We start from the raw sequence: 21341 nt of genomic DNA, 5'->3' as shown, positions 1-21341 counted from the left end.
ACAATCTACAGATTCAATGCAATCCCTATTAAAATACCGATGGCGTATTTTACAGATCTAGAACGAATACTCCAAAAAATAGATATAGAACCAAAGAAGAGCCCAAGTAGTTTCAGCCATCATGAAAAAGAAGAACAAAGTTGGAGGGATCATAATATCAGATATCAAACTATACTATCAAGTCATTATAATCAAAACAGCCAGGTACTGGCACGAGAACAGGCATATAGACCGATGGAACAGAACAGGGAGTGCCAAGCCCTGAAGGTGGGCTTCCATAAACATGTCTGTTGATTACGAAGACTGACACTTGTTTCGATTGGAGACATGTACAGGTTGGTAGGTTTTTTTTTTTGTTTTTTTTTTAAAATATATTTTATTGATTTTGTACAGAGAGGAAGGGAGAGAGATAGAGAGTTAGAAACATGGATGAGAGGGAGTCATCGATCAGCTGCCTCTTGCACACCCCCTACTGGGGATGAGCCCGCAACCAAGGTACATGCCCTTGACCGGAATCAAACCCGGGACCTTTCAGTCCCCAAGCCGAAGCTCTATCCATTGAGCCAAACCGGTTTCGGCCAGGTTGGTAGGTTTCAAAGCATGAGAACTCGAATGGAAAAATGAGAGGACTCTGCATTATAAAGAAGACAGAATCAAGATTATTGTTTTTTTGTTCGTGTTATGTTTTGCTTTAGAAATCCCCAAATCCCAGCCTGGAAGCTGAAGGGTGAGCAAAGGGGAGGTAAACAATAAACGTAATGAATACACGCTCTGAATAATAAATGCCGAGGGCCATCTTGTGTGTGCAGAGGGTAGTTCTGCACATTTCATGGCCCTTAGGAAACTCTCTTTTGTCATGACATCAATACGGTAGACTTGGATACCAACCTGCCTCATGCAAAGGCAAACTTCAACTTGAATGGGCAACAATTAAATATAAGTTGGGAGGGAAAACAAGGGATGAGAAAACCCACGCAGATTCAACGAATAAATCTATACAGTATCAGATACAACAAGGTGTCATTTTAATATTGATACAGCAGTATGTTAGGGAACAACACATCCAACAGGGTCCCTTCCACTAGGATAGCGTTTGGGACTGAAAGGTCCGTGACATCAACCCGGCAACCGTTAGCCTGGAGTCCACACCACTTCTTCCTCCTGTTGTTGCTCTGAAAAGCCGGGGAGGGACTTGACTGCCTCTGATCTCCTTCCAGAAAGAGAGCAGGTGTGGGACCGTGATGCCTGGCTGAGGCCACATGCTGGGGAAAGGATGTCATATCCAGAGGGAACATGGAACATGGAGGGGAGGTGGGGCGGGAATGTATCACAGGAAACCGACAGGAGAGGTATACAAGACAGATCGCGTTTGGGAAGGCGGAGGGGACAGGAGGGGCCGGGAGCAGGAAGAAAGTGCTTCTGGTAGGGACCCTCAGGGGGCGAAGACGGCGGGATCCACCGATGACTTCAGAAAGTCCGCGGCAGCTTTCACCAGCCCATCCCTGGCGGAGCCTGTGAGGAGAAAACCAAAGTGAGGGCCGAGGGACAGCAGTGACAGGAAATGCCTTTCTCCCAGTCTCCCCTGAACCTCCCCGATCCTCTCCCCCAGTCCTGCTTGTATCTGTATTTAACACCCCCGACTTTTCTGGTCACATGGCCTAGATCCCCTTTCCTTTCCTCTGGCCCCAGAGGTACTCAGCAGCAGGAGATACTAAACACTCAAACAAGAAAAAACTCATGCTCAGCACGGTATGGACATAGCGAGAAGAATAAATGCCACTCGATGCCCCTTTTCCTCGTTACACACCTCCCCCCCAACCCCCCCCCCCCCCTTTAAGACTGCGCCCTCCTCCTGCCCCGGGAAGAATCAGCTGGGAGACCCGCCAAGGCCTGGAGGCTCAGTGTCTGGGAAGAAGCGGAGCTTCCTAAGAGGGGAAGGAGATGAGGTGCCGGGATTGTGCTCCTACCTGCGTGGCTGTGAATCCAGGCCACAGCTTTCCTTTCCAGAAGTTCCCACTCGCCTTTCTTGTCCTTATGCTTGTCATGCAGCCAGGTCACCGCCAGGACAGTGGCCCAGCCTGAGGAATCCGCGCTCTACAACAGACGGAGACGTCCCTGAAGCCTGCACTCCCTCCTCCGCTACCTCCTTTAGGGCTTCTAATGCCAGGCCCTAAACCTCAGGGCAACAATCCAGTGAGTCTTTTTTAAAAATATATATTTTATTGATTTTTTTACAGAGAGGAAGGGAGAGGGATAGAGAGCTAGAAACATCGATGAGAGAGAAACATCGACCAGCTGCCTCCTGCACACCTCCTACTGGGGATGTGCCCGCAACCAAGGTACATGCCCTTGACCGGAATCAAACCCGGGACCTTTCAGTCTGCAGGCCGACGCTCTATCCACCCAGTGGTTGGCAAACTGCGGCTCGCGAGCCACATGCGGGTCTTTGGCCCCTTGAGTTTTTAGAAAAGGCCAGCTTAGGAGTAGCCTAATTAAGTCAATAACAATGTGCCTACCTGTATAGTTTAAGTTTAAAAAATGTAGCTCTCAAAAGAAATTTCAATCGTTGTTGTACTGTTGCTATTTGGCTCTGTTGACTAATGAGTTTGCCGACCACTGCACTGAGCCAAACGGGTTAGGGCTCCAGTGAGTCTTAAGGTAAAAATGTCTTAAATTTTAAATCGTGTAACCACCAGGACATGGCTTGAAACTCCTAAGACACCCCCACCAAGGATCAGCCAGCTGTGATAAAACAGCAACACACACACACACACACACACACACACACACACACACACACACACGCGCGCGCGCACGCACACACACACAGTGGTTTTCTGTATTTCCTTAAGCATCTTCACGTGTGTGTTTTTATTTGAACCCCCACCAAAACATGAACACATGGAGAATGGCCAATTGCCACACATTTTAAGAGAGAAAACAGATTCGTATAAAAGTGAAACGATTTGCCCACAGTGAGTCTTCTAGAAGCTTCTAGATGGAGCTGGGACTGGAGACCAAACGTTCTGGGTCAAGGTCATCTAGCTCAACAGAAAGCCATCCATAGACCAGAAAAAAAAACGTGAGCTTTCCCCCGCGGCTCCCAATGCCAGTTTTTAGAGACAACAGATTAAAATACATTCTTTTATCTCATGAGCGTTAACATTTGGAAACAGCTACCCTGTCCTCTGAGTAGTCTTGTTTCAGATATCTGAGGTTTACTGAATCACCTTCCAGATTTTGTAAATTCGAAACGACACTGCCTTTCAGGCTTTTGGCATTTGTCTCATATTTCACGATATCTCGGTTCGCAAGCCACCTTGAAATTCCAGGACGGAATGTGTCCTCATCAGCAGACTTGAACGCATTTGCAATAATGACATCACCCCTGTGTATGCTTCACATCCCTAACTTAGATCTTGCTCATTTCTGCACAACTTCCTCATTAGGAAGAGAAGCAATAACGTGGGTTCGAAAAATAGTCCTGGAATTGAACCCCACTCTGCCACCAACTAGTTGGGTAAACTTAGACACATTATTATACTTCCCTGGGTTTCAGCTTCTTCATCTATAAACAGCAACATAAATAGGACTTACCTTTTTTTCACTGTTGTGAGAAAAAAGTAAGATCATGAAAGTGAAGTGTTTAGCGCAGTTACTGCTCAGTGGTCAGCTGTTACCATCACTGAGCTGGGTGGCAGGGAATCAGCCAAAGGAAAAGAGAATGTTCCCTTTGTCATCAATCAACTCCTACTAGCTGGACCAGGAGTTCCTTGTTCCTTCTGTTCTAACCTATCCAGGAGGAACCTTCAACCTCTATTTATTAGAAATTTATTTAGTGTCTGCCCTCCTATACTCTGCTTCCTCGGGCGAGTCATGATTCACCCAATTCTCTTTACTGATCCCAACTTCTCAAAAACAGACAGATTCCTTTTTTCTTCCCCGAGTCTCACCTTGACAGGGAGTGCAGCCTGTATATCTCCCAAGCTCATACCAAGGGCCGCGGCCAGACCTTCATTCAGATCCCAGGAACCATCTGCCTTCTGGAGGGAAATCAGCTCTACGAGAGGATCATCTTCAAAGATTTTGGAGGAGAGAAAAAAAGAAGATGAGAAACTAGGAAGTGTAATTTGGCCCCTTGGCATACGTCAGGGAGGGAGGTCTGAATCCAGAGAAAGGCTATAGCAAGAGTACAGATCCTGCCGAAACCGGTTTGGCTCAATGGATAGAGTGTTGGCCTGCGGACTGAAAGATTCCAGGTTTGATTCTGGTCAAGGGCATGTACCTTGGTTGCACGCATATCCCCAATAGGGGGTGTGCAAGAGGCAGCTGATTAATGTTTCTCTCTCATTGGTGTTTCTTTTTTTCTTTCTTTTTTCTTTTTTTAAATATATTTTATTGATTTTATACAGAGAGGAAGGGAGAGAGATAGAGAGTGAGAAACATCGATGAGAGAGAGTCATCGATCAGCTGCCTCTTGCACACCCCCTACTGGGGATGTGCCCGCAACCAAGGTACATGTCCTTGACCGGAATCGAACCCGGGACCCTTCAGTCCCCAAGCTGACGCTCTATCCACTGAGCCAAGCCGGTCCCGGCTCTCATTGGTGTTTCTAACTCTCTATCCCTCTCCCTTCCTCTCTGTAAAAAAAAAAAAAAAATCAATAAAAATATATTAAAAAACAAACAAACAAACAAACAAACAAAAAACAAACAGGAAGAGACTGGACAGAAGTTGCCTTTAAGTCTATTTTAGGTAACATGGATTTTGACTACCCAGCTGTATGGGACACAAGGCAATGAGATGACCAAGGAACAGCTTTGTAGTGTCAGGAAGTCATCAGACAGCATTAAAAAAGGTCGGTCTTCAACCCCAACCTATAAGAGAATGATTGATGCAGCTGGGCCCAAACAGGCTGGCAGGTGGGTTCTGCAAGAGGAGGACCCAATCGGTAGGCAAGGTGTATGAGCTGAGACGGCAAAGGGGCTCGTCCCAAACTCCACGGGGGCAGGCTTCCGTGTCCTGTGTTGTAGACTATGGAAGCGGGGCTGGCCCTGACCAGGAAACTGGGAAATTTTACCCTCTACCCCCGACACTTTTCCAGCCCATCACCTTCTAGGTAGAGAAAGCCACAAGACAGCGGGACACAGAAGTTGAGTTCTTCGGTTCCCATAGATTAGAAAAAGAGAACTGAGGGTCATCTCACCTGTATGGTTAGTTTCCAAGTCGGTCACGTCGGTGGAAGAAGATTCCATTGATACGACCCTGTCAACATCAATTCGCTCCCTTGAAAGCTGGGCTTTCTTTGCTCTAGATCCACCACTTCGGCATTCGGCTAGTCTTAGTCCTATATGTGTGACAGACAAGCCCTGGTGAGAAAATATCCCCAGAAAGATGCTCATCTGGAAATTAATACAGGCTCTTATTAATTGTGGACCTATGGGGGTCATAACCGTTCTTCTGCTATGACATGCTCCGGTATGAGTTGGGCAGAGATGCCGGAGGGTGGTAGGAGAATAGGGCTTTGTATGAGCTGAAAAACAACATTATATTGTAGAGATTGACACTGAGGCACCCTATGCTCTCTGCTGTAGGCAAAGGGCCCTGATAATTTTGAGATGTATGCTCCTATCCGGGCCAGCCTCAGTCATCATCTTCATTGTGCCTTTTCTTCTTCTCCCAGGAGCCCAAATCCTGTACCCTCCGACCCTTCCAACGGTGTCCTCCTGATGCACGACAATGATCTTTTCTGAATCCTTGGTTTCATTATCGGAGGCTTCCTCCCACTACTCATCTTAACTTAAAACTAAATTTTTCCTTCTAGAAATCCTTTCTCCCTTTATCCTTCTCAAATGGTGGTTGCCCCAGATACCAGAACCCAAGTGTCCAGGTTAGAGAGGTGAGGTAGGTGGGGTGAGCAACCTCTTCAGTCCCAACGGCCACATCCATATCGTGACTCTTCACCTTCACCTGGATTACCTTCCTCATACTAGTAGCCTCACTGCTGTCAACCACTAACTTCTTTGTCACTTTTCTACATTCACTGAAGTATCTGAAAACTAGACAGAAGGCTTTCACTTCCTTGCAAAGCCTGCAATTCTCTGTAGCGTTTAAGCACCCATGTACATAACCTATCCAACACCCTATTTCAAAGCTTCTTGTCTTCCTCCAATCAAATGGCTTCAATCTCCACTCTACTCTGGCCACTCCTTCCCAAGACAAGATATCTGGTTATCAAGCAGAATTGTTCTACCTGTAAAAAACTAGTTGAAAAATAAATATACTTAAAAAAAAAAAATGGCAATATAAATAAATCCAGTATACTTGCCTCCTCCCACAACCACATCAAAATTACAACTAAACTACAGAATAACCATCATTCAGAACTGCCTGAAGCTCAATGGAAGTCCTATAACAATGGAATTAAAGAAGAAGCCACATCAAGACTGGTAGGAGGGATTGGTGCCACACCCATGTAGGGGCAGATAATAACTAGGGGGATATGTCAGCTACAGAGGTACCCCCTGAAGAGCTAGGGGTCCCAGCCCCACACCAAGTCTCCAGCTCAGGGTTGCAGTGCTGGAAAGAAAAGTCCCCATAACTTCTGGTTACAAAAAACAGCGAGGGATGAGGCTGAGGGAGACAGAGGCTGCTGGAGTCCCAAGCAGTTCCTCCTAAAGGGTCCACATGTGGATGAACTTAGACTCACTCCTCAGAGCTCCAGCGTGGGGATGGCAACTTGAAAGGCACCTAAGGCATACAGGGAGGAATGGTCTGGCATCATAGCATGAGCTGGATGGGCAGCTTTCTTCCAGACAGAAGTACCGGTAGAGGCCATTGTTCCTTTGTTGAACCCTCCCCCAAAGGACCATCAGGTGGCCACCATATCTGAGTCTCCATCAACCTGGATTAACATTGTTAGCCCCACCCTGGTGGAGGCCCTGTCCACACTGGCTGTTTCTAGTGGCACTATCATCAGAATGGCCTATCTTGGCTCACGCTTCAAATTTTCCTAAAATCTCTCAAATAAGCAGCATCTGGGCTAGTACCTGTTGCTAAGTGACCCTGGGCCTGGCACTAGCCACAGCCAACCTTGGTTTGTAGCATGGCTTCTCCTAGGCACCTCCAAGCCCAACACAAGTAGCAGCCATCTGCAGATCATTTTGTTGCTCATGCTGGGTGGCCCTGGGGCAGAACAAAGGTAGTGGCTGACCTTGGCCTGAATCTCCCAAGAGTCTCCAGAGCCAGTGCACCCAGTGGACATCTTCAGACCATGTCAAAGCATCACCACTCTACCACCTCCACAAGCAACATACGCATGGGGTAGACTCAGCAGGTACCAGAGCCCCGCTGAAGCAAATCCTGTGGGGTGGGACGCCACATAGCTTATCCTCCATGGTGATCTCAGTCAATCCTTGCAGCTGATCGGCCCCTCAATATTCCTTGACAAAAAGCTCTACTTCTCCCTGAGCATTTCACTCTCCAGCTTTGGCTCATGTCTGAGACAGCTCAGCGACCAGCACCCATTTCCTAACACTACCAGGTTGTTTGCCGGCCATTTGTGTAATCATTAACCAGGATCGATAAGATACATCAGCTTTAGGTATAGGCAGTGTTAACTACTCAATGTGTATATGCACTTTCAGCTTCATTTCCCTCATAAACCACCCCCCCTCCCCCCTTTGGAGTACTTTACATTTTCTTGCTAATGGTGTAATTTCTAGTTTTCTAGGACAGAAAAGTTTTACAGCAGTCAGAGATCCTAGATGCGGAGATGACAAGGGGTGGCGGGAGGGGAAGGACTTTTCATAAACATTTGCTTTAAATGATATATACAGGGCCCCTTGTTTTACGTGAGTTTGATTACAATAAAACCTACCACCTTTAAGGCTGCTCATTGGGCTTGGAAGAGAAGCACCGAACCTCCGAACAGAATTACCAGGCATCGAAGGAGCAGGTGCACTACACATCATCATCATAGGAGAACCAAATGCCGCACTTTGAGCAAATAGCATTGGACTTGGAACGTCACTGCGAGTCAGGGGTCCCTGGACCGGCTTGTTGAGGTCCTTGTTGATGGCGATGAAAGCCGTGTGGGAGCTTATGACGCCACACTCCAGGCTTATCTTCAAGACGTCTTTCTTATCATTTGCTGGAGTCTGATGGAAGCCCACGTCCTTGGTCTGGATGAAGGACTTGGCAGCAAGGCGATGAATGGTGAGGCTAACCGGGGGAAAAAAAGAAAAAAAAAGAATTCCTGTGACTTGGGGAGAAGCACCCTGTGCCGCTACGCAGAGAAGCTAGGGATGGCACAGGGGGGAACATAAAGATGGGGGTGAGATGAATTCTGAGTGGTCGGAAAAGGAAATTTGATTTTAGGGAAATCACTTGAGCCCAAAATGAAGAGCAGGAAACTCACCCCCAAGGATGGCAGAGACAAGACGAAAGGGAAGTGGAGGGAAGGGAAGAAGAGGAATGAAAGAAGAGGAGAGGGGAGGAGTGGGGAGGAAAAGGAGAGAGAAAAGGAAGGAATTAGGAAAGGAAAAAAAAATGGAAATCTTACTTGGCATCCGACTTGGGCTGTAGAGAAAACGCCACCGGGTTCTCAAACTGCTTGCCCTGGAGGGTGTACTTGAGGCAAACTTTTCCTGTTGCCTCTGCTGGCTAAAACGTAGAGAAGAGTAGACACGAGGGAAGTGAGAGATCACCCAGGGAGAGATGTCAGAGTTGGGGCAGATCCCACCCATTTCAAGTTTCTGGCTAGTTCAGAAAACCATAGACTTTGACATGATGGCGAGGTCGGAGAAGAGCTCGGGGCAGCGCCAACTCTGGCTAGAGCTGTGGTCAGCAAACTGCGGCTCCTGAGCCACATGCGGCTCTTTGGCCCCGGGAGGGCGGCTCTTCCACAAAATACCACGTACCCTCATTACGTTAATAACAACGTGCCTACCTATCTAGTTTACATTTAAAAAAAAAAATGTGGCTCTCCAAAAGAAATTTCAATCGTTGGCTCTGTTGACCAATGAGTTTGCCCAGGAGGAACAAGCAAGAATGGAATCTCACCGGCATGGTCCCAGTCAACTGGGCATAGACGATTAGCCTTTGGCCCTGGAAGATGACAGTTGGCTCTGGGGAAAGCAATTTAGCAGACAGACCGGCAGGCAAATCCCAGCTCAGAGAAATATCCTCTACCACAGGCTGCAGAGAGCGCTTCAGGGCCCTGAGAGCCTGGCGGAGGCAAGAGAACAGAATAAACACATAAATGCACCACAAATACATAATGGCGACCATACCGCCTACTACCTCAGTGCTCATCGTGCCCATGAGCTATGCAGCCCAACGCATGGTAGACCTTCTCCCTAGTACTCTAATAGCAGGTGGGTGTTCTTACTTTTGCTTTACACAAGAGGAGGCTAAGGCAGAGAAATGTAATAAATGTGAATAAAGTAATAGAGAAGTAGGCATTCGACAAGAAATGGCAGCAACTGGGAAAGAGGAACTGCCCGAAACAAATCAGTTTCACTAAAAGAGATGTTGCCGAAACCGGTTTGGCTCAGTGGCAGAGCATTGGTCTGCGGACTGAAAGGTGCCAGGTTCGATTCCGGTCAAGGGCATGTACATTGGTTGAGGGCGCATCCCCAGTAGGGGGTGTGTAAGAGGCAGCTGGTCGATGTTTCTCTCTCATCAACGTCTCTAGCTCTCTATCCCTCTCTCGTCCTCTCTGTCAAAAATCAATAAAATATATTTTTAAGAGAGAGAGAGAGAGAGAGAGAGAGAGAGAGAGAGAGAGAGAGAGAGAGAGAGAGAGAGATGTTGACAGGAAGCCAGAAAGGCTGGTCAACCACCTTCATTGCTCTAGTACCACTCACCCTTTAGCTGAGACATTGTTTGCTGAAGCACCTCCACCTTGTTTGTCCCGTGTAAGTTTCTGTTACTTCCTGCCTAAGGGCTCCATGTAAATTTCTGTGTATCTTGCTTAAGATGTTTTCCCCAAAGCCTCACTAAAAGGGGATGGCAGGGCCAGAGCAGGAGTAGTTCTCCCACTAGACTTAGACTACCACCTGGCCCCCCCATATCGCCAAATTGAATTTCTTCAAGTCTTCTTTTCATTTGTGTGCGGCCCTTCTCCAGAACACGAACCCTGAATTGAACCCTTTCCACGTGGGACGTGAAAGAGATTCCTCCAAGGAACGTAGCACTATAACCAGAGGTGGATGCCTTCCCTGTGCTTACTCGTCAAATGGAGCAGCAGTTTACAGACATATTCCAGGCTGTCCTTGTTTTTGTATATTTTTTTGTTTTGTTTGTGTTTTGTTGTTGTTAATCCTCACCTGAGGATATTTTTTCCATCCATCTTCAGAGAGAGGGAAAGACAGAGAGAAACATGGATGTAAGAGAAACACACCGATGGGTTGCCTCCTGCATGCGCCCTGACCAGGGCCCCGGCTGGGGAGGAGCCTGCAACCAAGGTACATGCCCTTGACCTTGGTTGGAATGGAACCCAGGACTCTTTGGTCCACAGGCCGGTGCTCTATCCACTGAGCCAAACCGGCTAGGGCCATCCTTCTTGTGTTCTTTGTGTCATTTGCACACACCTGGAATGCCAAGCTCAACAGGGAAAATTCTTAAGTTTCTGTTTCTTGTTTGAAACACAAAGCTCTGACCTCTTCCAGCATCTTGTTGCTGGGACTAGATGCCATTTCTCCAGAAACTACAGTGGGCCCCGTTCACATAAAGACAAAAGTAGTCCCATGGAGTCTGTAGCCCAAAGCCTTGGGAATAATATAAAGAAGTGAATCCTAGAGGCCATAGGTTGCCTCTGCTCTTGCAGCAGGGTGCTCCCGGCCCCCCCCCCCCCCATTCCCTCTAGATCACTCCCCTGGACACAGGCCTGCCCCTCACCTTCGACTGCATCCTCTCGTTGCCTGTGATAAATTCTGCCGCACCCCCCGATGCCCGGGCAATGCCCTTTATGAGGCTGGTGGAGGCCCCTTCGCCAATACCAAATGAGAAACACCTGCGGTTGTGAAACAGCCTGAAGTTAGAGACGGGGACTAACGGGGGACATGATAAAATCATGGTAAAAAAACAAAACAAAACCCACACACATAAAAATACATGAAGAGATCGTGCACTAGTTAGTAAACTTCCAAATAACATAGGTTTTATAAAGAAATCATAATTGATCATTAGAAAGTAGAGAATACCAATGGAAAATGACGTACCCAAATTTAGGATTCAGTTACAGATAGGTTTATAATTTTAGCTCTAAATACACACGTCAGCCAGCAATGACATGGTCTGTATACCTGTGCCTCTGCCCATTTCTTTTCACTTCTCCAACGACACTGAATGTGTCGCTCACTTCTCCATCTGTGAACACAAAAAGCTGAACACAGAAGACATTGGTCAAGTCTCTATAAAGTTCACTTTTTTTTTTTTTTTTTAGTTCACTTCTAAAAATACCGCCATCTGCCCTTGAAAAACTCGACTACTTCATGCCGGAGACACGATGCCTCTTCAGACCTGTGTGAGAATCCCTAGTGGGCCACTGTCACTTGTTTTCACATGGTCTGACCCGAACCCTGGGCATTTGCATCTCCCTGCCAGTTTCACCTCAAGCTTTTGTGTCATTCTACAAGACAGCTTCTGCCTCCAAAGCTCAGAGCATGGAGCTAAGGAAGAGGAATTCCATGGAATGTCTCTTGTCTTTTCCCCTTTACCACAGGAAAGACAGCTCTTTGTTGTCTTTGAAATGCACACCATATTGCGACAACCCTACAATGAAACTCAGGGCTGTTCATTCTGGAACCCAAGTTTCGTTCTCTCTACCCCCTTCCTGGGAGCTCTGTTCCAATTCTTACCTGGAGAGGGTGGCCTGGGATGGGAGCTTTACTGTAAATGGCCTTGAGAGGTGCCAAGATTTCTGTGCCCCCGAGGTTGGCGTCCATGCTCTTAACTCTCTTCAGCGCCTCTTCCATGGTCTCCTGAGTGTACTTCACGCTCTCCCTGAGAAAAGCAAACACCCTCAGGGACACAGCTAGCTGACACTGCCCAGTATCACATCCCCGCAGTGAGATTCGCCCCACTGCATACAACCCAATGCCAAAGTCAATGCTACCATAACTCCTTTAACAATATCGCCCTTTCTTTCTTTCTTCCTTTTAAAAAATATATATTTTATTGATTTTTTACAGAGAGGAAGAGAGAGGGATAGAGAGTTAGAAACATCGATGAGAGAGAATCATCGACCAGCTGCCTCTTGCACATCCTCTCCTGGGGATGTGCCTGCACCAAGGTACATGCCCTTGACTGGAATTGAACCTGGGACCTTTCAGTCCGCAGGCCAACACTCTATCCACTGAGACAAACCGGTTTCGGCTATAGTCCTTTCTATAGAGGATCTTTTTTTCGGACTCTCTGTAGCCTTTCTAGAAACTTACGGGAAGAAGGCCTCAAAGGTAGATCCAAATCCATAGATGTTGAAATAACAGCCCATAGGCAAACTCTTCAGCAGCCAAATCAGTGTTTCCTGAAGGGAGAGAGTATGAAGAATGAGTGAGAGAGGATCCTTGAAGACACACAGACCCTCCCAATCGAACTCTTGAGGGCGTGGGCCTTCACCAGAAGCATGCCTCCAAGTCTTATAGACCTCGGAGTGGTCATGTGAGCTGAAGTGCAGCTGGACACAGGGATCCACATGACCCAGATGCACTCTAACTTAACCCCAGAGACTCATCCTTAGTTGAGCACGTGACCAGAACAAGAACTAGTCTTACCTTGGCCGCCCCTATGCGCAGCCGAGACGGATCCTGATGATTCATGGGACAATGCATACTTCCCGAGCGGTCCATGAGGAAGACAAATTCTCCACATGCAGTTGGTGACTGGGCCTCTGGGATGTTTGGGTAGAAACTCACCATTGCGGATGGATCTCCCATCAAAGAATCTACTCAGAAAGAAATAAGGACACTCTGAGATAAAAAGGAACTAAAAAACACACAACACATACTCGTTGTGGGAGTACTTCATGGGCACACAAGGGGGAGCTCGCCCAAAGGGAAGGACAAAACCAGGCCACAAATGTAAGAAGACAGGGCCCGGGGCTTCATGGAACAGGAGCTGGAGCAAAACTAGCTGAGGCTGGGACCCCCTCTACTAGGTTTAGCATGGACAGTCTGCCCTGTGGGGGGTAGGGGGTGGTGGGGTGGAGGAATGGTTAAACAAGTGAAGGCAAATTAAGGCGTTCCAATTTGTGAGCTGGAGTGTGAAGTTATCGTGGCCAAATGTCAACCGGGAGATAAGAAAATGGCCTACTGAAGATCAACTATAGCCACTTATCTTTAAAGCAGTAGCAGTTATGGAAGTAAGAGCCTAACCCAAGACACTGTGTTTTGACTATGATTGTCCCCAAGGCAGTGGTCGGCAAACTCATTAGTCAACAGAGCCAAATATCAATGGTGCAACGACTGAAATTTCTTTGGAGAGCCACATTTTAAAAACTTAAACTTCTAATGGCACTTTTTCCGTAGGTAAGATTCCTAAAATTAGAATCACTAAAATGAACACTTCTTTTGGCACATAGCACCAAATCTCTCCTCCAAAGTTCGATACCAAATTATTGTTGCTTACAGCCATCTGCGGGGGTGCCATAGTCACCTCGCTTTTTAAAGCAGGAGGTGTTCCCAGATTTGGAAATCTCTGATCATTTGAAAAGTAAAAAAGTCACATCATTTACTTTTATTTTACTTTTATTTATACTTGTAGAGGCTGATCTGTATAACTTACTTTTCTTTTACTTAATCCTTGTTGGAAGCCTTTTTCCCCATATTATTTCAATGTGTCAACATATATGATTCTAGTAGCTGCATAATAACTCATCAAGTAATCCCAGCATAGTGAATTTAGCTACTGTGAGACATTTTGATTATTTACTAATCTTTGATATTAAACTGTCCATTTCAATGTATATTTTAACTTACATTTACATTTATTTCCTTAGGTAATATTTGTAAACTAGCTGCATTAGCTGCATTTCCCTCGTCAATTTTTTTTTTTCATGTCCTTGGTCTGATTCTCTACTAATCCACCTAAATGTACATATAGGGCATGGTCACATGATATTCATTGACCTGAACCATTTTTGCATGCCATAGTGTAAACTACTCCCGTTTTTGTTTTGTTTTGTTTTACCCATTGCAGAATAGAAAAGAAAAGAAAAAAGTGAGGGGAATTTGAGGGTAATTCAACGGCCTTAGGAGAAAAAAGTGAGGGGAATTTGAGGGTAATTCAACGGCCAAAGGGAGAAGGCACGTACCGGCCTTGGCTGCGGGTGCCCCCATCTCCACAGCCACGCTGGGGGTGTGCACCTCACTGTAGTAAACCAGCAGCTCCACATCCCGATCAAACTTGTGTCCATCAGCCAAGGAGATCTGAGTTGGGAGCAAGCCAAGAAGCCCCATTAGACCCTCCTACCCCTGCCCGGGGCTGAGGTCAGAGCCAAGGTCTCCCGGCTCCTTCCACGCGTAAGCAGAGCCAGGAGCAAGGGCGAGAACAGGTGGGAGGCTCCAGAGATGGACTAAGGATCAAGAAGGGGCCCAGCCCTAGCCAGTTTTGCCCAGTGGATAGAGCACTGGCCTGTGGACCGAAGGGTCCTGGGTTCAATTCCCGGTCAGGGCACAAGCCTGGGTTGTGAACTCGATCCCCAGGAGGGGGCGTGCAGGAGGCAGCCGGTGAATAATTCTCTCTTATCATCGATGTTTCCCTCTCTCTCCCCCTCACCTTTCCTCTCTGAAATCAATTAAAAAAAATATATATATATATAAATATATATATATAAATAGCAGGGACCCAGTGTAATTCCCCTGGGGCTAACAGGTGAAAGTTAGCAATATTTAGGAGATGGAGCGAGGAGGAAGATCAGGACCCAAATATAGGGGTGCTGGCCACCACAGTGCCCCCTCACTAATTACCTGAGCAGATGTCTTGTCGTCAAGGTACTGGATGGGACCCACGGGGCAGTTGCATTGGACGCTCTTGATGCCATGCTGTGAGCTGACGGTGGCAGCCAGGCTGAGCGTGTAGGGCACGTCCTTCGCGGGGACGGGAGGAGTTTTTATGTGAAGGCCGCCGCCCACACCTTCTCCTGTGGAAAGTTACTTTAGCGGTGTGTCCCCTCCCCACAATGTTTAGCACCCCGACAACCTTGAAGAGGGTCGTCCCCCCCCCCCGCCCCCCCGGCTGGTATTTGAAGAAAGAGCCTACTCACTGGAGAGCTTGTACCGAGGGTTCAGGATAGCGGGGAGCACGTAGCGCAGGGCCCCGTCGGCCTCCAGAGGCAGCTCCTGCACGTACTTCAGGGTGAGTGCCGCCTTCGCCCCGGGGGCCAGGTTCCCCACATTGCAAGAGAAGGTGTCGCCAACCTCGTCGTCCTCCTCCAACAAGAAGGCTTGGTGGCCCTGGCTGATGGCATCCTCATAATCGGTGCGGGCCTAAGGGGACAAGGAAGGACAGGTGACATGACATGAAGGTGACACGCTCTGGGGGAGACAAGTGGGGTGAGCCTGTGACCGGTCTTGCCAAGTTCACAGCCAAACTCGAAGTGCCTCCGAGGGGTGTCTCCCTCCAATGGTTTTAGCAAAGTTATCGGCTAGAGGGGAGTAGAGGACAAAGCATTCGACATCAACATTTCGTGGAAGTTGCATTTGAAGGAGACCCTAAAGAGTACGCATTATGGGCCCTAGCTGGTTTGGCTCTGTGGATAGAGTGTTGGCCTGCAGACTGGAAAGGTCCCAGGTTCGATTCCGGTCAAGGGCATGTGCCTTGGATGCGGGCACATCCCCAGGGGGAGGTGTGCAAGGGGCAGTTGATCGATGTTTCTCTCTCATGGATGTTTCTAACTCTCTATCCTCCCCGCTTCCTCTCTGTAAAAAAGTCAATAAATTATGTATATTATTGACTTTTTAAATATATATATATATATATATATATATATATATATATATATATATATTTTTTTTTTTTTTAAAGAGTACGCATTATGGGCATAAGAAGGGAGGAAGTAATGTATTCATCCCTAGTACCTCCGACTTCTCCTTCAATTCTGCCACGATTTTCTTCCCATCCACCAGGGCCTCGAAGCTGTGGACAGCCGAGTCTTCGTCCATGGGGAAAACAAAGAAGACCTCCAACGGGACTGCCTGCTCATTCTCATAGTTCAGGGTAGCGGACACACCGGCCACAAAGTCACGAATGGACAAGGTCACCGAAATGCTCTTCAGGGGCACTAGAGAGAGGCCAGAGGTCAAGAGGTCACCAAGGTTCACAGATTGCCTCCCGCCGCCCAGGCATCGTGCAAGGTGCCACAGGCACAATGGCAAGCCAGAGGCACCAGGCAGGCTTACCTGGCTCCTTCTCACGGGTCAGCAGGCCGCAGGGAGGGGACACCATGGTGACACACAGGGGTACTGCGGAAAAGACACACATCATGAATGGAGCGCCATGTTGGGGTTCACCTATCTAAACATCAACACCACCGATGGGCTTCTCTCTGGCACCAACATCTACTCAGAGGGTTTGTGATGGACCCAGGAAGGAGGGAAAGGCGGAACAGCAGGGGCTAAAGGTGTCAACAGCAAGGCTCCTTCTACAAAAGGCCAGATCCAGGTGTAAAGCTGAACAGGAAACCTCGCCTAAGACTGGTTCCAACACCAAGCCCACTTTTTTTTTTCTTCCGGAAGTGTATTTATGATACCACGTTTTAGGTATAGTCAGTGAATGGAATGAAGGTCTCGGAAACTCAGCATTTCTAACATGAAAATCGTATGTATATTAAGGTGACCAGACGTCCCGTTTTTGGCGGGACAGTCCCGATTTTTAACAATTTGTCCCGCTTCCCGCGGCATTTTAAAAAAAAAGTCCAAAAGATTTAAACGATTCTTTCCAAAAATTGGGACTTTTTAAAAACGCCACGGGATGCGGGACAAATTGTTAGAAATCGGGACTGTCCCGCCAAAAGTGGGACGTCTGGTCACCTTAATATATGCACAGATGAAAGAAGATAGATGAAGTCCCTAGAATGGGGCCTGGCCCATTGAATCAATGAAGATAAACATGCGTGTTGTTCTTGTCCCTGGTGTTAAGTCGACCGTGGCTGTTGCCTTTGTAGGCGTGGCCGTTACACAGGCGTGAGCAGAGCAAGGACGATGGGCAGAAGGTTACCAGGGCGGAAGGCCCCAGTCCTAGCAATGGACAAGTGTAGGGTGGGACCTCGTCCCCGCGATGACCTTTAATCCCCTCGCATATCCTGGTCATTCGGGTTTAGACCCCCTGACCTTTCCTCCCTGGCGATAATATCTAGGCTTCGGTTGTACTTCATTCAGCTCCAGGCCCAGAAAAGCAACAAAACCCGACAAGCAGCACCGTGGCTGACCTCAGCACCATGGCTGCCCTCAGGGCCAGCTGCATTGAATGCTAACCTCTCTGCCCTGACACTGACCGATCCATCAGTGGAGACCACAACCCTGAAAGGACACACCTGGAAAGCTGCTGCATATTCTATTGAGATCTGCCCCTGGAACCACCCCTAAAATCTCCACCTTTAACCCTTAGGATGGAGGACCCAGCAGGCTGCGCCTTTCCCTTCCAATTCCACTTCCGTTCCCATCCCTCCAGACGCATCACCGTGACCTTCCTCCCTTCAAAGCTCCAAGGGCCTTTCCTTTGCCTCCATCCCTTGTTTCCTAAGCCCATGTCTCCTAGGCCAGTGGTCAGCGAACTCATTAGTCCACAGAGCCACCTATCAACAGGACGACGATTGGAATTTCTTTGGAGAGCCACATTTTTTAAACTTCAACTTCTTCTAACTCTGCTTCTTCAAAAGAGACTCGCCCAGGCCATGGTATTTTTGTGGAAGAGCCACACTCAAGGGGCCAAAGAGCCGCATGTGGCTCAAGAGCCGCAGTTTACTGACCATGGTCCTAGGCATTAGGGCTTTCGTAAATAAATGTTACCCTACAGTTTGAGTCTCGGCCCTTCGCAAAAGAAGTTGCCTGATCCAAAACGGCCTTCTGCAACTTAGATCATGTATCTTGTGGCTATTCTTTTGGGGTTCGTTATTAAAACCAGTTTGTTCTCTCTGGCCAAGCTGTTAATTTATCACAAATTCAACATGCCCTTCATTTTAAATCAAAACATGTCTCACAAATTTCATTATAATTTCAGACAACCATTTCATGTGCTATGCCAAAAAATATTATGTCCATGGATTATAATTTATGTCACACTTTTTTTTTTTTTTTTTTAAGTGTGTTTTTATTGATTTCAGAGAAGCAGGGAGAGGGAGAGAGAAACAGCAATGATGAGAGAGGATCATGGATCGGCTGCCTCCTGCACGCCCCCTACTGGGGATGGAGCCTGCAACCCAGGTATGTGCCCTGACTGGGAATTGAACTGGTGACCTCTTGGTTCCTGGGTTGATGCTCAATCACTGAGCCACACCTGGCCGGGTGGGGCTGTTTTAAAATCCAGAGAATCAGCAGATGTGTCAGCTTCTAGTCATTGACCTCAGTCTCACTGCGAGCTGCCCCCCAGCCATTCTGAACGGAGTGACCTGTGAGCTCGCCTCCCCCTGCTCGGTCAGAGGGTGGTGACCTGAGCTGCAATCTCCGGGACCGGTAGGGGATTTTTACAGAAAACGAACAGTGAGCTAACACGTCATTGCCTGGTCCACAGAGAATGCTGAAGAGAAATGAAACTGCTGTGTGTATTCCCAGCAGGGGCGGAGGAGTCACTGGGAATCTGGAACCTCTTCCTGGAGCCTGCAGGCCGGGGCGGGCTCTTGAGAAAGTTCATTTTTCTTCCCGGAACCACACCCCGTTCCTCAAAGATCCCGAAGCTTTTGGCAGGTCTATTTCTAGGTCTGTCTGTGCTCATCACAATCACCATTCAAGCACCACACCTGGCCCTAGCCAGTTTGGCTCTGTGGATAGAGCGTCAGCCTGCAGACTGAAGTGTCCGCCTTCGGTCAAGGCCATAGGCCTGGGTTGCAGGCCCGATCCCCAGTAGGGGGCATGCAGGAGGCAGCGGATCAATGATTCTCCCCCATCATTGATGTTCCTTATCTCTCTCCCTCTCCCTTCCTCTCCGAAATCAATAAAAATATATTTTGAAAAAACACAAACAGATTGAAACAAACAAACACCACACCCTACTCCAAGCCAGGGCAATGGCCTGTTGCTCACCCACCTGATTGCAATGGTTTCTGATACACCATGCCCTCCCCCCCATACCTACAAATCAGCGCCAACACGGCAGGCTTTTGGGTTTGTGTCTGTTTTTCATCTTGAGGGACTGGGCAAACACAGATGGTGGCCAAAAGGCTCACACTGGCTGAACCGCAGAGGCGGTGCAGCTGTGGGGGGAGGGACGCAGGCTCAGAAAAGGGTTTCCAAGCACACATCTGATGGGAGAGAGAAACATCCATGCTGAGAATCAATCTCTGTACCACAGGCTGGCGCTGGGCTAGGAGAGAGTTTCTAGTAATGCCAGCAGGGACCTTAACGCCCGAGGGGGACCAGGATACGGGGGTACAGCAGCTGAAGAAATTTTGGAGGGAGACCCAATCTGTAAGGGTGGGCGGTACTCACCGAGTGCGGCGTTCCGGTGAAGAAACAGGAGCTGAGTGTCTCCTGCAAAGACACAGGCTGGTCTGGGCACTGGAACAAATCCCTCCCAGGGGCAGTTCCCTCCTCCACACCCTCTCCCCCACCTCTTCCAGGACAGCCCTGGCTGAGTCAGAACTCCCCCCGCCCTCCCTCTGCCTCCCGCTCCAGGGCACTTCAGAAGTAAGTGCTCTTAGCAACCCGGAGGCAGCCAGGCTGCCAGCAGCAGCTGATGGGGTTCAAAGTTGAATGGGAGGGAGGGAGGGAGGGAAGGGCGTGTCAGTGAGTCAGGTGCGGGGAATCCAGGCGTTGCCCTGGGCGAGGGGGGGTGCTAGTGGCACAAGGGCCACCAAAGGGCCAGTGGAGAACCCTGGGTGGGCCTCCCCCAGGCCATCGGGGTGCAGAGGGAGGTGTGGCCCTGGCCAGTTTGGCTTAAGTCCAGTGGTCGGCAAACTCATGAGCCCACAGAGCCAGATATCAACAGCACAACGGTTGACATTTCTTTGGAGAGCCACATTTTTTAAATGTAAACTTCTCCTAACGCCACTTCTTCAACATAGACTCGCCCAGGCCGTCCGTGGCGTTTTGTGGAAGAACCACACACTCAAGGGGCCCAAGAGCTGCAGGTGGCTCGCGAGCCGAGGTTTGCCGACCACTGGCTTAGAGGATAGAGCATCAGCCTGCGGACTGAAGGGTCCCGGGTTCCATTCCCCCTGGCAGGGTAGGCGCCAGGGGGTGGCAGGCTCCATCCCCAGGAGGGGGCGTGCAGGAGGCAGCCCATCATTGGTTCTCAGCATGGATGTTTCTCTTTTCCTTTCCCTTCCTCTCTCAAATCAATAAAAATATTTTTTTAAAAAAAAGAAAAAGAAACGGGAGTGATTTAAACTTTAAATTTTCCATCCTAGAGTCCAGGAAGTAACAGAAGGCACGTGAGCTGGAGCCTTGAACTTCTATTTAGAAGGGTTTAGGGGCTGCTTTGGATGGGGGGCAGGGAGGTTTTGAAGCTCCATTTCCACAGCATAAATTTACAAAACAGAGAGGAAATAGGAATTGTGCGTACGAAGGGGAGGGTGAGCGGGAGGGGGAGGTAAAGTAAAAGAGAAAGTAGGAACAGGGGGGCCTCGAGATTATCAGGAGAAGACAATTCCCACTTGCAGCCCCACAAGATTCCCCCTGACCAGCCACCTGCTGCACCTGCACTCCCTTTCTCCCCTAATTAACTCCCCGCCCCCAATCCACCCCAGGACTAACCCCTGCACCCCGTGGGCTGGCAGCTCAGGCAGACCCGAGCAGAGCTGCAGTGGGGAGAGGCAGGGAGCGGGCCTGGGGCTCAGCCCGGGTTAGCGGGAACTGTAGCGGGTCACCTACCTGCCGGGCACCGGGAACCTCTGCGTCACCCTGAGAGAGAGAAACAGTCGCAATCAAAAGTTCCGGGAAGACCCGCCCATGCCTAGGGACCAGCAACAAAGTGGCGGCTCTGAAAGTAAGGGATCGAGGGGAAATTCCTACACACACAGTCTGACCTTTGCTGGTCTCTGGCTCCAAAGGAATGTGTGCTCTTGTTCCTTTGCCTGATTCTCTAGGACAAGGGACCATCAGGGGCCAGGTGAAGGGGAGGGCTGTTATGTGTTCCCCCTCCAATAACTGTATGAGCTTGACATCATTGATTTATCTCTAATC

At 48.6% G+C, this 21341-nt stretch overlaps 1 protein-coding gene across 4 annotated transcripts; it reads right to left on the bottom strand.

Moving 5' to 3' along the window:
• Positions 1-1003: 1003 nt before the first annotated feature.
• VWA5A (von Willebrand factor A domain containing 5A) lies at positions 1004-21200 on the bottom strand. 4 transcript variants are annotated; one of them, XM_084868281.1, is made up of 20 exons: positions 21185-21200; positions 21030-21059; positions 19647-19688; positions 16404-16466; positions 16083-16285; positions 15269-15491; positions 14973-15145; positions 14318-14432; positions 12780-12949; positions 12444-12532; positions 11865-12009; positions 11310-11389; positions 10903-11017; positions 9064-9228; positions 8564-8664; positions 7880-8223; positions 5207-5347; positions 3954-4075; positions 1968-2094; positions 1004-1512 (listed from the first exon to the last, which is right to left on the bottom strand). In XM_084868281.1, exons 4-20 carry the CDS (start codon positions 16447-16449, stop codon positions 1433-1435), a joined length of 2439 nt encoding a protein of 812 aa, XP_084724407.1. In that variant the 5' UTR covers positions 16450-16466; positions 19647-19688; positions 21030-21059; positions 21185-21200; the 3' UTR covers positions 1004-1432. The 4 variants fall into 4 exon arrangements, with proteins under 4 accessions (XP_084724407.1, XP_084724409.1, XP_084724410.1 ...); XM_084868283.1 differs by lacking the exon at positions 21185-21200 and having other exon boundaries at positions 7940-8223; positions 21030-21117; XM_084868284.1 differs by lacking the exons at positions 19647-19688; positions 21185-21200 and having other exon boundaries at positions 7940-8223; positions 21030-21054.
• Positions 21201-21341: the final 141 nt, after the last annotated feature.

This window comes from Pipistrellus hanaki (genome assembly GCF_964339955.1).
Source record: "Pipistrellus hanaki genome assembly, chromosome: 19".
Lineage (NCBI taxonomy): Eukaryota > Metazoa > Chordata > Mammalia > Chiroptera > Vespertilionidae > Pipistrellus > Pipistrellus hanaki.
Note: the sequence above shows the minus strand (reverse complement) of the source record. Positions and strands in the feature narration are given on the sequence as shown.

Coding starts and splice junctions, on each gene's coding strand:
- VWA5A (XM_084868281.1), bottom strand. CDS start 16,449: ATGGTGTCCCCTCCCTGCGGCCTGCTGACCCGTGAGAAGGAGCCAG. Junction 16,286..16,403: donor GACCCGTGAGAAGGAGCCAG/GTAAGCCTGCCT, acceptor GCCTCTCTCTAG/TGCCCCTGAAGAGCATTTCG. Junction 1,513..1,967: donor CTGGATTCACAGCCACGCAG/GTAGGAGCACAA, acceptor TTCTCCTCACAG/GCTCCGCCAGGGATGGGCTG.